At 39.4% G+C, this 14,146-nt stretch overlaps 1 protein-coding gene across 2 annotated transcripts in view; it reads left to right on the top strand.

The window, feature by feature from the left end:
* The first annotated feature begins 5,753 nt into the window (after positions 1-5,753).
* Positions 5,754-14,146, top strand: part of dnah5 (dynein, axonemal, heavy chain 5) — a 65,450-nt gene continuing 57,057 nt past the window's right edge. For both annotated transcript variants that reach the window (XM_036538758.1, XM_036538759.1), the window contains exons 1-10: positions 5,754-5,810; positions 10,527-10,661; positions 10,951-11,035; positions 11,181-11,341; positions 11,811-12,029; positions 12,648-12,785; positions 12,875-13,051; positions 13,279-13,392; positions 13,654-13,761; positions 13,851-13,973. In XM_036538758.1, coding sequence (XP_036394651.1) covers positions 5,754-5,810; positions 10,527-10,661; positions 10,951-11,035; positions 11,181-11,341; positions 11,811-12,029; positions 12,648-12,785; positions 12,875-13,051; positions 13,279-13,392; positions 13,654-13,761; positions 13,851-13,973 — 1,317 coding nt within the window. The remainder of the gene's footprint in view (positions 5,811-10,526; positions 10,662-10,950; positions 11,036-11,180; positions 11,342-11,810; positions 12,030-12,647; positions 12,786-12,874; positions 13,052-13,278; positions 13,393-13,653; positions 13,762-13,850; positions 13,974-14,146) is intronic.

Genomic DNA, 14,146 nt, shown 5'->3' on the forward strand with positions numbered 1-14,146 from the left:
GTCTAAATCCGCGAATCCCGCGTTTACGCATTTAACAAAAAGTCTGCAAAGTGAAAATGTGGATCACAGCTCACATTCAACAAAGTCTACTTTCAGGACCAGACCGATCCAACAGCCAGCTCCAGTTGAGAATGTGAAAGAAATTCAGGTTTGTGCCTTCAGTTTTTGTCATCCTTCTTTTTCTTTTGTATTGTTTTGTTAACTTTAGTTTTGTAACGTTATTTAAAAGTGCATTTACGCTTTTATCGGATATCTTTCCTGTGCCCAAGGATGGTCTCCTTAGGCTAATTGGTTGCAACTACATTAGATTAAATAAAAGCATCATCTGATGATTGATTTTGATTTTGAAGTAGCCTACATATAACCAATTCACCGCAAGTGATCACGTTGTGTAGGAACCACTTGTTTTTCCAGAATATAATGATTAGCCACAAACAGCCTTCTCTGATCCAGTTCCTCTGTTTGCTTTCCTTTCCGCTCCCCAAAAGATGGCATAGAAAAAAATGCCCTGCAGTCAGGCGCAAAAGTCGAAAAATAGAAACTGCCAATGTGTCCTCCACTCTCTGCAGCTCAGTCCAGACAATCGGAAGAAAAAGTATAGATGTCTCTCAAAAATGGAGGAAAGTCTGATTATAGCATGCCATAGGCTACCTGTTTCGAGTTATGTATATAGAACCCATTCATTGAAATGCCACTGCTTTAACTTGACTGTGAGTTTTAGCTAGCACGTCATTGCTAATATGTAGATACATAGCTAGCGTGAGACCTCCCATATATTGTGCTCTGTCTCTCTAGGGCTTTACATTATGTTTTGTTTCGGAGCATTGGCACCACTTAAGTGAGTGATTAGATAAATTTGCCAGTAATGGGAAAACATATATTCCGTTAGCCGGACTGGAAGGTCTTTACCTGAGAAACCCTTATTTTATAAAAAAAAAAAAAATACAAATACAAATACAAGAAAAAAAAAAAAAAAAACAGTCTGGTCAGACGCTAAGATAAAATAAAAGAGTTAGCAGCAAATGTAGCGGGAAAAAATAGTAGTAGTGAAAAATCTGTTTTCTTTAATATTATTTGTCATCAATATGTATTATGTTTATATAAGAGTAGATTTTCTCAAAGCTCAGGGGTGTCGAGTGGAAGATGATGAGCTTATTGACCTGAATAAACACCTGGTCAGTACACACATGGTCAGAAAGTCGTAATTAGTTTTTGCTCTCACCAAGGTAAGACAGTAACAGTAAATAACTTAATTAATTTAACTTTTTGAATTTCATCAATAGTTCACATTATAAAATAAATGAGCAAACTCCTTCTGAGCCATAGAGTGGATTTTCCTATAATCAGTATAAGTCATGGTGATCTTTAGTGCATTTTATCCAAAAGAGGAATAACAAAAGGGCAATCATCAGGACCTCATTCTCTGTAACGAGCTTGGGACAACTGTCAAGGTGTTTAAATAAATGTGTACATTTCAAATGTTATCTAAGTTACTGTGGGTAGGGACATCTGTCAAGTACATTACTAATGCAAATAACATAGGCCTAATGGACAATGTAAACGTTGTAGTTATCTCAGACAGTGCTAATGTTCAAAGACTTTGTGTATGGCTAATGGCATGTTATGTTGGTATTCATAGTTGTTTCTGTGGTGATAATTGCAAACTTCCTTGTTTGTCACAAGATAAAGGAGGGCCATAGGTATATGGTTAGAGCACAGTGGTGTGCTGGAGAGTCTAATTCAGAACCTTGCACTCTGGCAACCTCATGTCCTTAGTTTGGTATACTTAACGTGTGACCAGGTGTTTAACTTTACACCAATAGGTGGCAACATTTTCCCACATAACTGATTCGTATTGAAAAATAAGTTTCTGCACATTTTGTTCACAATAACTGCAAATCGATAAATTGATTAAAGTAATAGCACATTTCAGATATGAAAATAAGGTGCATGCTAAGATATTCATAATAAATGTAAAGATATTTTAGCTGACATTCCAGTGATCATATATTAAAATATTTTGTGGTGTGGGTATAAATGCATACATGTTGAATAAACATCTAAACCTAGGGAATATTCTTACCAACAAAATATTTAAATGCATGTGCAGTTTTATTTTGTGTTAAATGAATGTGGTGTTTTAAGCAAATGAATAATATTAGATCAATCAATCAGTCAGTAAATGAAATACTCAATCAAATAATTAAGTGTGCTATATAATGTTTAATGTATTTTATTTAGCACTCAATACTTTGTTGTTTGCCACACAGAAGTAAGTACAAGAAAAATAAAACACAATATTTGGGGGTCATAAAAGGTAACTATATCATACTTATGTGAATAAAAGGTAACTGAATATGACAAGAGACATTCCTGTAAGTCTGCATCATCCTTATTTGCTTTCATGTGTTCCTTTTCTCTCCTGTTTGAGGCATTTTGCCTTCCTCTCAGCCCTAATGTATTATTCAACATAGACTCCAGTTACACTGGCTTACTATAGGAATCATTCATGTCTTTATCTAATATTGATGACCAAGTTGTCATCTTCCAGGTAAAGCTCCTGTGAAGAGCAGCCCTAGCTGTGATCTTTTGTGGTCACTAGATGCATGTACGGAAGTGTTTGATGGAATTTAATTGGTTGAAGTGTTTCATGTTAAAGTTTCTGCTCCCTCTGAAATATTGTATTGGTACTTGTAAGTTCTGAGGTTTAGGTTTTGTGCCAGTCAGGGGGTTTTGAGGCATATGCTGTATGTAGAGAGAGAGAGAGAGAGAGAGAGAGAGAGAGAGTGTGTGTGTGTTTGTCATGTGAACACGTATACAATAATGCGTATTCAAGTATTTTCAATGAAGATGTCACAAAAATAGTAAGCAGTAGTCCTACAATGAGATGAACATAGTTTTTTATACCTTATCCCCTTTATGCAACCCTAATTTAGAATGCCCATTGTGTACTTGCTTTGTCTTTCGGGAACAGCCTCTGCACTTGCACAGGAGCACTGCTGTGAGATGAACGCAATCCCCCGACACACTCTCGCTCAGCTCGCTGCTGTTTTTTGCACTGCAAGTCACACAACACACTACAGCACAGTTGGTGCTTGTTGAAGGCATAGGTGCAATTCCACTGATGTCATGCCCTGTGACTTGCAGGTGGCTGACAAGTCACAGGGCGGCTAAGAGCAGTGACATGAGGGGACTCTGGCCGACCTACCCATTCCTGGAATGAAGCCAGTTTGTGAGGTGCTCCTCATCATGCGCTGATGACATGGCTGGGGTCAAACTTGGGCTATAGAGCTGAGCTTTCCCCCAGGGCAAGCACCTTAACCACTGAGCTACTCTGGAGCCAATGTTCTGGTGAAATTGAAATATTTAGTCCCATGGTACGCAATCCAAATGTGTTCGTGGGTGATTCCCACACACCCCTCTGTAATGTGAAGGGTAAATACTAATTTAATACCTAAATTTACTGCTTGCTTCCACCCTGATGTCCTGTTTGAAATCATCACATTGCATGCTTTACTATATTATGGTAACATAGATAAATTTTTGACCAGTGTTTAATAGCAATACTGTAATAATCTCTCCCTACCTGCAGTGTCTGCAGTGCAGATCTGCCCCACAGCATCACTTTACACTTTAAAATGCACAGAGACTTGTAGCCCTGTAGTCTCTATAACAATGAACCTCTGGGCACCCTTTCCCAGGGGCCATGTCCGCAAGGTGATAGGACCAGCGCTGGTAATTACCTGGCCAGAAAATGGACACCTGATACCTGACAAGGCGGTTAGGGAGAATGCTGGTGGGGAAACAATGTTTGCATCTCAGATGCAGGATTACATGGTCTTTGGACCTTTGGATGGGAAAATTAGATGCTGAATGCTCCAGGTGGTTTATCTCATTTGTGAAGGTGTGATCACATGAATGATAATAATAACTAAGAGGGAGGAACAGGAAGGGCCAACTCACAAGTGAGGATGCTGCACTTTAACCCCGACTATCACAACAAGGTAAGCTGAGCCAAGCTGAGCTGTGAGCTGCCACCTACCCTGGAGTCACATATCCACAGGCAGTGCATAGCTAGTGTCAGCCACAAATACTTATTTCTTCTGTTTTTACCTGCTCAGTATTTTCCTTTCCTCTGTTCCATATTGTGTGAAGGGAGTCAAATTATTATTAATCACTTATTATATCTTGTAAAAAACATGTAAACAACATTTCTAGCTTGGATTTTAAAAAATAGTATCTTCAATTCTGTGAAAGTTGGAATCATAATATATTTAATATAGATCATGTTATGTTGATTCTTGCCTTTTTTAAACATGCTTGACTTTAAATCAAATACAGATTGCATAGGAAAAGGTCACTGATGTAAGTTTATCTCAATTCATTCCTACCCTTTTGTAGCCACAGTAACAGCTGCAGTCAGAATCATAGATTCATTGAGGAATTTTGGAAAACCTTTTTCTGTTTTTTCATTTTTGATGACTAGGTTGGAAATTAGAGCAGGATTTAAATACCTTGTAAACAGATAATTCAGATATTTATTCCTCTACTTAAATGGCAAACATTTCTTGTGAACACAAACCTTCACTTTGCTCAGATGTTTTGTGGTTACCAAGCTTTGAAGCCTTAGTATGGATTAAGCACAGCTGTACCTCATTCCATTACCTTGTCAACGGAAAAAAATGGAAATTCTGTTCTTTGCTAGTCTTTTGGGTGAGTGCATGCCTGCACTTTCACCCCATGGTAATTGTCTCAATTGCAGATGGTTTTTGGGCTTTTGCATCTTGCAGTATAGCTGTAATAGTATTTAGATTAGTTAGAATGTTCCTCTATTTTAAGTTTAAATATAGTTTATAGAAAAGTAATCATTTAATTAAATACCTTTGTAGTTAAATGTCTTTCTGTGAGACTGTCTGCACTGGATATGAATAAGGCAATGAAAGATTCAACTAAGGTCATGTTAAACATGCTTAATGTTCATGAAATAATTTAAGAGATTATAGTAAGGCTACTTCTGATGGAGAGGGTTATCTGTGGGAGATTCTGTATCATGTGGAAGTGTGGTGCTGATATATGTAGAGACTTGACCTTGTGTCTGAACTCCAGACCTTCAGGAGTTTAAGGTGGCTGCCTTTCTCCTTAAGATATCAGGAACATTACCAGATGTTTCATCAATTCACATTTTATGTGTGAAACCTATTATAGCAACACAACTGGAGGTTAATTTCAGAGGTCCCTCAGATGTCACATTTCATGCAACATTAGGTTTCTCAGTTTGCAGTATCTGCCCAAGTGTTAAGGACCCCAGGTGACCAGTGGAAGCTATCTGAATCCTCTTGCCTGATAGAAGAGCTGGACTGATCAGATGCTGGCAGGGGTGTGAGAGAGTCAGGACACACAGGCTGTGAGACAGATCAGGGATTAAAAGTCTTCTTTTACACTGTGCTGTCTCCTTCACAAAGGCATCAAATGGGGCACAGAGAGAACTGGTGATGCAGGACGCGGGCTGTGGCGCTGTGACAGCCACCTTTTGTGATTCTGTTGGGCTGGCCTGTTTGCTCACATCTTTAAGTTGTTTGAGTAGTTTATAGGCAGAGAGAGCCCATTAAAGACTGAGCTGGTAGATTCTACAGTGTTCACAAAGAGGGGGTATGAGAGGCTGTTCTTTTGTCCGTCTGAGGGTGAACATTCACATAGGTTTGGGGGTGGCTGAGGTCTCTTGATTTCGGATTGGAGTTTTAAGAGGAAATAGAATGTCCCGGCCTTTTAAAAACCGGCTCTGGAAGCAGAGCGTCTCCAGGGTGCTCCAGGTAAGAGATGCTGTTCTTCAGAACTCACGGGCAGGCAGTGAAACACAAGCCTACCTCTGACTCCTGGACGCCTGACGGTCTGTAATATACATGGTCTGAATATTTGCAGCTGTTGGGTTTTGTGATTTCCATTTTATGTGAAGTAGCAGAGCTGTGTAAATATTTCCACTTTGCTCAGAGCATAACGGAGCATAACTTTGCTCAGAGCATAACAGAGAATAGCAATTGCAAGAGCCAATGTAACGTGTTCAAGGTTGTAAAGAGGAGGTGATAGACAACATATAGTAGCAATACAATCTTCGATTAGGAAAGGCAAAACTGTAGGGTCATTTTATACCTTCAAAGGAAGAGCTGACCTCATTACTTGAGGAGTATTGGTGTAATATTTGTACCCCACTGTTTCTGGCTTAAGGCAGATTTAACTGGAAGGAGTGGTTGAATAGCAGATGTGGGAAGAGTTGATGTATGCGTGTGTTCCCTGTAGAGAAAGTAAATTTTGTTCAGGCACCAAAGTAAATGACAAAATTGTCTGCAATCAAAATGAATATGTCCACAAAATGGAGAGAAAATGAAAATCTCTCAGTGAATATGCTGAACAGGGAATTCTACTCTGACATGAAGACACCCTCCTCAGATAGCTATATCCTTGTACCACAGGAATACTGGAGCGTTCCCTGCTTTGAGTGTTGCACCTGTCTCATGGGAAGCAGAGAGGGCTTTCCAAGCCTATCTACATACAAGACAGCTAGAAAAGACGCAGTGGAAAAAGAGATACGTCAGGATCTTTGGAGATTCCATTGACGTATCAGGTGTTCTGGAAATTTTGAAGCAGGTCAGCTAGCTTAACCAACTAGAGTCTGGATAGACAGAGTTGCTGGAGGTGATAAGCCAAAGGCTTAAGACATTTTGAAGTGTTCCCTATGTAGACCTTTTCAGAAACCTTAAGAAGCCTGCATTTTGTTTTGACAGAAATGCCTAATCCAGTATTACTCAAATAATTCTCCAGACCTATGATGAAGGATTTGCGGTAATTTAAGGTACAAAGTGCAGCAGTTTTTTTCTTCTGTATTTTCATTATCATATATTTCTGAAAAGTAGCTAAGCTCATCAGCCTAGGTCAAATTATATGTAAGCTTATGCTACTTATGATGATTACCATAATCTATGTTTAGGTTTCAGATAAGCCTTAACAGTGTAATAGCAAAGGGAATCAGATGAAAAAAAATCATTCTTCTCCTTTTTGCCTTTTTTACAATAAACCAAAATGAATGTTTTTAATGTAAAAAAAAAAAACAGCAAGGCTTAAAAATATTTATGTTGGAACCTCTCTTTTCTTAAGCTGAAGCCACACTGCTGCTTGTGTTTGTTGATGCTAAATTGTCACCCAGCAACCTGTGGGGTTTGGTTTTATTATTTAATCCTATAGTTTGGCGGTCGTGGTTGACATGCACTGTAGATGGTTTCCCACACCAACGCTGTGGTTGTGTGTATCTCAGAGGTCAGTAGTTCTGTTTGCTCTTCCATGTCCAGGCTTGTTTCTTCCTGTTACTCTGATATGAGATATCAAGCAAGTGACAACTCGTAACTCCCTCTGCCGAAATCAATCAGATTTTATGTTCAGGTGCTTCAGTTGTCAGTTTACTTATTAGTGAAGAGATCATAAATTCTGTGCAGGACTTGCTTTGCTGCCAGTCATTATAATTTACATGTAAGTTACCACTGAATGCATATACTGCTGATATGTCAGTAGGATGTGTGCATACCCATCACGAAATATATCACCTTTAATTAAAATAAACAAATTAACAATTAAATGAACAATTTCTGAATTCCTTTGTTCATATAATGTTAATCATTATCTTTGGAACCAAACAACATTTCACTTTGCTTGCAACCAGTTGTATACTTGCTATCTTTAAAAAATGATCGCTGAATTAGTTAATATAATTTCAACTCAATACATTTTTCCAACATCCTAATTTTCATTTTTTGTCATGTTGCTATGTTAAGACTAGTGTCACCAGTCAGGTAGCTGATCTACATATATCTATATAATGTGGATTATATAGAAAAGACAAAAAAACAAAACAAAAGCAAAGACCAGTGTCATTTGCATATCTTTAAACAAGCTAGTCAATCTCTGCTGGTTCAATTTTCCAAAAAGCTGTTTATTCATATGTTGATTTGTTTAGAGTGAGGGAGAAGGTGAAGACAACAATGTTCAGAAAATCAAAAAAAAAAAATTGACAAGTTGGCACAAAAAGCCAGATGGCTTCCTTCAAAACAAGTCAAAGGAAGTGTTACCACATTATTGTTCTAGGAACATCCTTCTCAGTGGAACCTCAGTGGAAAAAAAGCTACCTGCATCTACCCAGTTTCCCCGGTCTTACCTTCTCCTTACAATGGATGGATCAAATGTTCACTCTTGCTTTATCAAATCCTCATCTTGTGCCTCTTTCTAGTGTGAGGCTTTGACTTAGTGTTCACACCTTGGTGCTATTGTGTTGTTCCTCTTCTTTGGCTCTTTCCTGCTTCTTGCTGTTGTAGCTCCCCAGGAAATGTCTTGCAGCTAATGGATACTGGGACATTAGTGAATTTGCATTTTTTTTTTTTTTTTGGCTGTTGGCTGTCCTAACAGTGAAGAAAAAGCGATGTGCTCCTCAAGTCAAAGTGCCACTAATAATTCAAAATGGCACAATACAAAGCAACAGGATGCCCTATGAAGTCTGTTTGTGTGTTCTGAGGAACGCCAGCAGGACTGAAACAGCAATAATCTAAATGATTTGTATGATATGTAATAAATGAAAAATGCCCTTTTTTCCAAACAAGTGTTGCACTAGCATCTTTGTATTTTGCCTGCTGGCAGTCCTCATAAGAAGTGGTTCTGTCCTGTTTGTGAAACTACAACTTGCTCCTGTCTCCTGTGTGTGTGTGTGTGTGTGTGTGTGTGTGTGTGTGTGTGTGTGTGTGTGTGTATGTTTGTATATGTTTGTGAAAATTAAGCACTGGGACAATGAGTGCACACTTGAATCTTAATTATTCCCAGAAGAAGGCAGCTTAACCATAAATCAGTTGTTAAGCACCAAGTTCCCATTGTAAGCCTTGCAGACAGAAATGGGGAGTGAGGCATTTGGTTGTGCCACAGGAAGCTCTCTACACAGAGCGGGTGGCAGTTATTTGTCTTTTGATTGTGTTACCAAGCAGCAGCACTGAACAACTAACTGCTGGAACTTTCACTGTCTGGCTGGTGTTTAATAGGGGGCCCTTTCGGTTTTCGCAAGGGAAGCACTTATTGTTTAACTGTTAACTTGTTGCTCCTGGTATGTCTTTCTCCTAATGTAACCTGCAGTCAGTTTCTGAACTGCTCTGATCTGGAATACAGTGGCGGGTAACAAGCACAACGCACAGGGACATGTCTGGACAATGTGTCAGTAAAAATCAGGATACAAGACCTTTTCAGGAACAAGGACAGTTTGGATGGCTTTTTCACTTTGCCTTTGATTTGTTTAGATTGCTTTATCTGCAGCTGAAAAGTGGACAGGAACCATACCTTGTGGATTTATTACATCTGTATGAACTTTTTAACTTAGATTTTTTTACTGAGGAGCCTAGGAGTGTCTTGTGGCTTGTTGTGGAGACCAGACTCTGGAAGTGATTACTTGTCTTTTATGGAAAATGGCTGACTCAAAGACTGCAAAAAGTAAAGGGGAGCCATACTCATCTGTTATATCCAACAGCCAGATCACTGCCTTTAAAGTATGTATTAGCCTCTCTGAACCCTGCATTTAAAATAGCCTTGGGTTGGTAATGACAGTCAAATGATGTTTCCTTGATACTGAAAATATTAATGGATTCAGCTGTCATGGAGGTTTTAATATTTAATTCTGAGGAAGAATGCATTTATTTTATTTATTGTTGTTTTGCTACTAAGAGTTTTTTTCATTTTGATCATGGACATAGATGTACAGGCTCAGGTTCACTACACACACACACACACACACACACACACACACAAGAACTGTCAGTCTATTTAAAATATAATAAACATTATTAATACAGCATTGACTTGAGTAACTAATATTCTTCCCTTTATTCCTAGTAGTTGTATAAACCCCTGGGTTTACTGCCAAAAATATGTGCTCTGGGCAAAATCCTTTTTGTGAAAAACTCCATTTCTATTTCAGTACAAATTACGATACAGATCATGTGTCTTCTGCACTTTTTGCTACAAAATAATTATTCTTATGTGAAATGCAGTTGAGTATGCCTGTGTTCCGTTATTTGTCATGTCTCTTTATAAACTTTTTACACAATTTGTAGTCTTGTATTTTTCTTTTGAACAAGCTAAATCATCTTATAAAGACATAAATTAGCTGGCGAGGAATCTTTTCACATTATCATCATCCTTGATTGGATATTTCAAAATATGAGGATTTTTCACGCATGGATACAGTCAGTCTGCATCTGCCCCCATCTGCCTGTTGATAGGGTGGACCTAGGTCAGCATCCTACCATTAGAAACTCTAATCTCTTTGCTGATGTGACTCCTGCCTCCGACATGCTCCTTACTTGGACTGTGTGTTGCTATGACTCAGACTCAGATCCAGAATTGGGCAGAACACTGGTGTGTCCTATGTGTTACAGAAATAGGTGTCAGTGGAATAACTTGTGTTTGTCTGAGGGTGACTGAGGTGTCCTGTCTCCTTACTCTAACAGCAAAAACTGAAGGAGGAACGGGAGGCTAAGCGTGCCCAGCTGGATGGCCGACATGACTATGTTCTCAGCATAGTGGCGTCCTGTCTGGGCCTGGAGAAAGCTGACGTAGAGGATGCCATTCTGGAAGGCACTCAGGTGCGGTCAGACAGTTCCATTCCCTGTTTACCTTTAAGTGATACCTTTTATACTTATCATATATTGTACCAAAGTATTGTACATACTATTCTGTGTGTATACACTGAGCATTAGGTAACATCACTTCAGCATTACCATTTGGTGTAGCATGTGATTTCTGGAAAGGCACTTACTTGATCATTTGTTTGAGGTCCTTTTCTGGGTCTTACATTTGAAGGAAAATAATACAATGATAAGTGCAAATATTACAGAACAGCTATGGTAGTTATTTCTTGGCATCATCTTTTAGATTGATAGAATGGAACATTTCTTTGCTGCTGGAGGACTTCCGCATATCATGTTTTACTACCAGGAGGCTGAGCCAGCAGAAGCAGGTGAGACACATGCCCGCTCTATTGTATAATTAATTAATGAAATATTAAAGGAGGTTGTTGAGTGGAAAAAGGTTTTGGGATGTTGATTCAGAGAAGTATTTGAGCCTAGTCATTGGTTTGACTGAACATTACAGATTATAACTAGTGTATTGTGTCTTGACCCCAACAGCGGCTGCCTCCCTTAGCCGGAGCAAAAAACCCAAAGTGTTTGTGACAGAGGGCCGGGACGTTGCTCTGAACGGAGTATGTGTATTTTTCACAAGAGCCAATGTCTCCAAAGCTGTTACCTCAGAGAACATACATAGGGTGAGTCTTATGCTGACCTTCCTCTCTATAGACTATTCTTCAGAGAATAAAGAACTTTGCCTCAAACATGCTTTAATTTACACTGTTGTTTTTGAAAATGTGTTTCACATTCCAATTTATTTTGGAAAGGTTTTAACATTCCAATTCATTATGAATCAGAGAATTTAGCTTTTTTTAATTTAGTTTAGTTTACTCTTTTTTTGTATGGCCCAGTAGTTAGGGCAAATAATATCAAGCGATAGGTTTAATTTTTCATTAGCATATGGGGATTATTTGGTTGTAACCAAAGGTGTGAAGGAGGTGGAGGAGACCTCTACATTTCAGCACAACCTTTTAGCAGTCCCTTTCACCTGCATGTAGCTGCAATCCAGCTGGAACATGACACCGGTGAACACAACCTGTTCTTTTGAAAAAAAAAAAAAAACTGCCTTTCCTGTCTCTGAGTTTGTTGAGCTGTCACACTGTGCAGGATGTTAACTTTAACATGCTGGACACGACGGAGGTGGGCCTGCTGAAGAGTGTGGAGCAGCTGTTGTCTGAGATATTCATCCCCACCCTGAAGAACATGCACCATGGCTGGGGGGAACTGGCCAGTCCCCAGGCCCTTGCGATCCGGCAGGATTTCCTCAGTTCTCTGGAAGGCTTTGTTGCTGTGCTTGGGGGTGCTCAGGAGAGCCTCATGGAGAAGGTGATGCAGAAATGTCCAGCTGACACTCCTGTGTGTAATGCATAGGGTCCGTCTGTACCAAGGGTAGTGTTTCCTGGCTGGTGTGCCAAAACTTTCTCTGTCCATGGACTGATGTGAGGTGAAGCTTGGTGAAAAATTAAAGGATAAACCTGCAGGCAAATTAATATTGAAGGAGAGGAAACTTGTCAGGTAGTACAGCAGTCGAGTAAGGTTTGCCTTCACAGAAACACAGAGGAAGATCAGACGAGATGTGATGAGCTGTATATATACAAGGAGGAGAGGGTCTGTCGAAAAAAATTATTGTTATTATTGTTTGATTGTTTTAAAAATTAGTGTTTTTTTTTTTTGCAACCAGATGAAGAACGTTTTGCAACAAGAACATTTATATTTGGATCAGCAATACATTTAATGTCACTAAAATGCTAGAATTCAACTTTAATTTTATGAACATCCAAAATATAGCAATCCATCGTTCCATCATTACCTCAGACTGGTATCTGTAAAGTAGTTATAATGATTCATACTGACCCGTGCTACTTTGTTATATCCAAAATTTTTGCTACACAACTAGTTTTCATTTTGTGGTAAATAACAGTAGATACTGTGAACACTCTCCAGGTGACCCTAAAGGAATGTGACATGTACGACTTGAAAACCCTCAAAGGACCATCAGATTATGTGGCAGTAACCAATAGCACAGAGGCGTTGGAGAAGATAGAAGCCTGCATGAAAGTGTGGATCAAGCAGATTGAGCAGGTATAGAATGCTTGGAAATGTGTGATGGTGGTTGACTGGTGGCAGGTTCCTCCCGCTAACTGGGACATCCTGTGGATTGTGGGGTTTAGGTGCTAGCAGAAAGTGACCAGCTGAGAAAGGAGGCAGATGACCTGGGACCGCGGGCCGAGCTTGACCACTGGAAGAAACGGATGTCCCGCTTCAACTATCTGCTGGACCAGCTGAAGAGCCCAGATGTGAAGGCCGTACTGGGTGTCCTCATGGTGGCCAAGTCCAAACTCATTAAGGTGCCCTCCCACTCCTGTATCAAACCTAATAGCCACTCATATAACTCTCTGTCACAACCTTATTAAGTATGTTTACCACATAGAATGTAGTCTTTTAAGGTTGTTCTGTTTCTTAGGAAATAAGGGCACACATTAGAACAGTCAGTCATGCTTCTGTTGTTAAGCCTTGCCTGGATGGGTCAGCATTGTGTATCTGTGATTCCTCTCATTATATCTTCACCCTTTAGTCCTGGCGAGAGCTGGACATCAGGATTACAGATTCGGCCAACGAAGCTAAGGACAACGTGAAGTACCTCTACACTCTGGAGAAGTTCTGTGACCCACTATACAATAGTGACCCTGTAAGAGAAATCTAACGTTTATGTGGGTTATCTCATTACTTTGGGTAGCAGGGTGTTTAGTCTGTGAAAATATGGTGGAAATTAATCATAAAATAATCCATATTCTTGAATATCATGGATGTATATTTAATACTAATTAGCTTTCCGGTGTGTAGTCTTTATTGTTTTTGCTGTGAAAATGAGGGTCTTCTTATTTCCCTTACATATGACTGAATAACATACATGCCAAGGGTGACTATTTTATATGGTAACTGATCCCAGGTCTCCATGGTAGAGGCCATCCCTGGACTCATTAATGCCATCCGAATGATTCACAGCATCTCCCGCTACTACAACACCTCAGAGAAGATCACATCCCTGTTTGTGAAAGTAAGTGCGGCTATACTTTCTCTAAAGTGGATGGACGGCTCGCAACTCCCCTCTCATTCTCCTGTTGTTGCCATTTTTCTTTATCACAGGTTACAAACCAGATGATTACGGCATGCAAGGCCTATATCACAAACAACGGCACTGCTACGATATGGGATCAGCTACAGGATGTTGTTGCAGAAAAACTTAAGGCTGCTATCAACTTAAACAAGGTATAGAAAAGTCTATTCACTTAAATAAAGTAATAGAGTCTTCACCTAAAGTACAGAACAAAACAGGTTTCACTCTGTTTGAGTTTGCTGAATTCACTTTCAATGCTGGAACTACAAACATTATGATAGGGATAAAATATAATTTCTCTGTTGAAAAAATGGTTAGTGTGGGT

This window comes from Megalops cyprinoides, chromosome 10 (genome assembly GCF_013368585.1).
Source record: "Megalops cyprinoides isolate fMegCyp1 chromosome 10, fMegCyp1.pri, whole genome shotgun sequence".
Taxonomy (NCBI): domain Eukaryota; kingdom Metazoa; phylum Chordata; class Actinopteri; order Elopiformes; family Megalopidae; genus Megalops; species Megalops cyprinoides.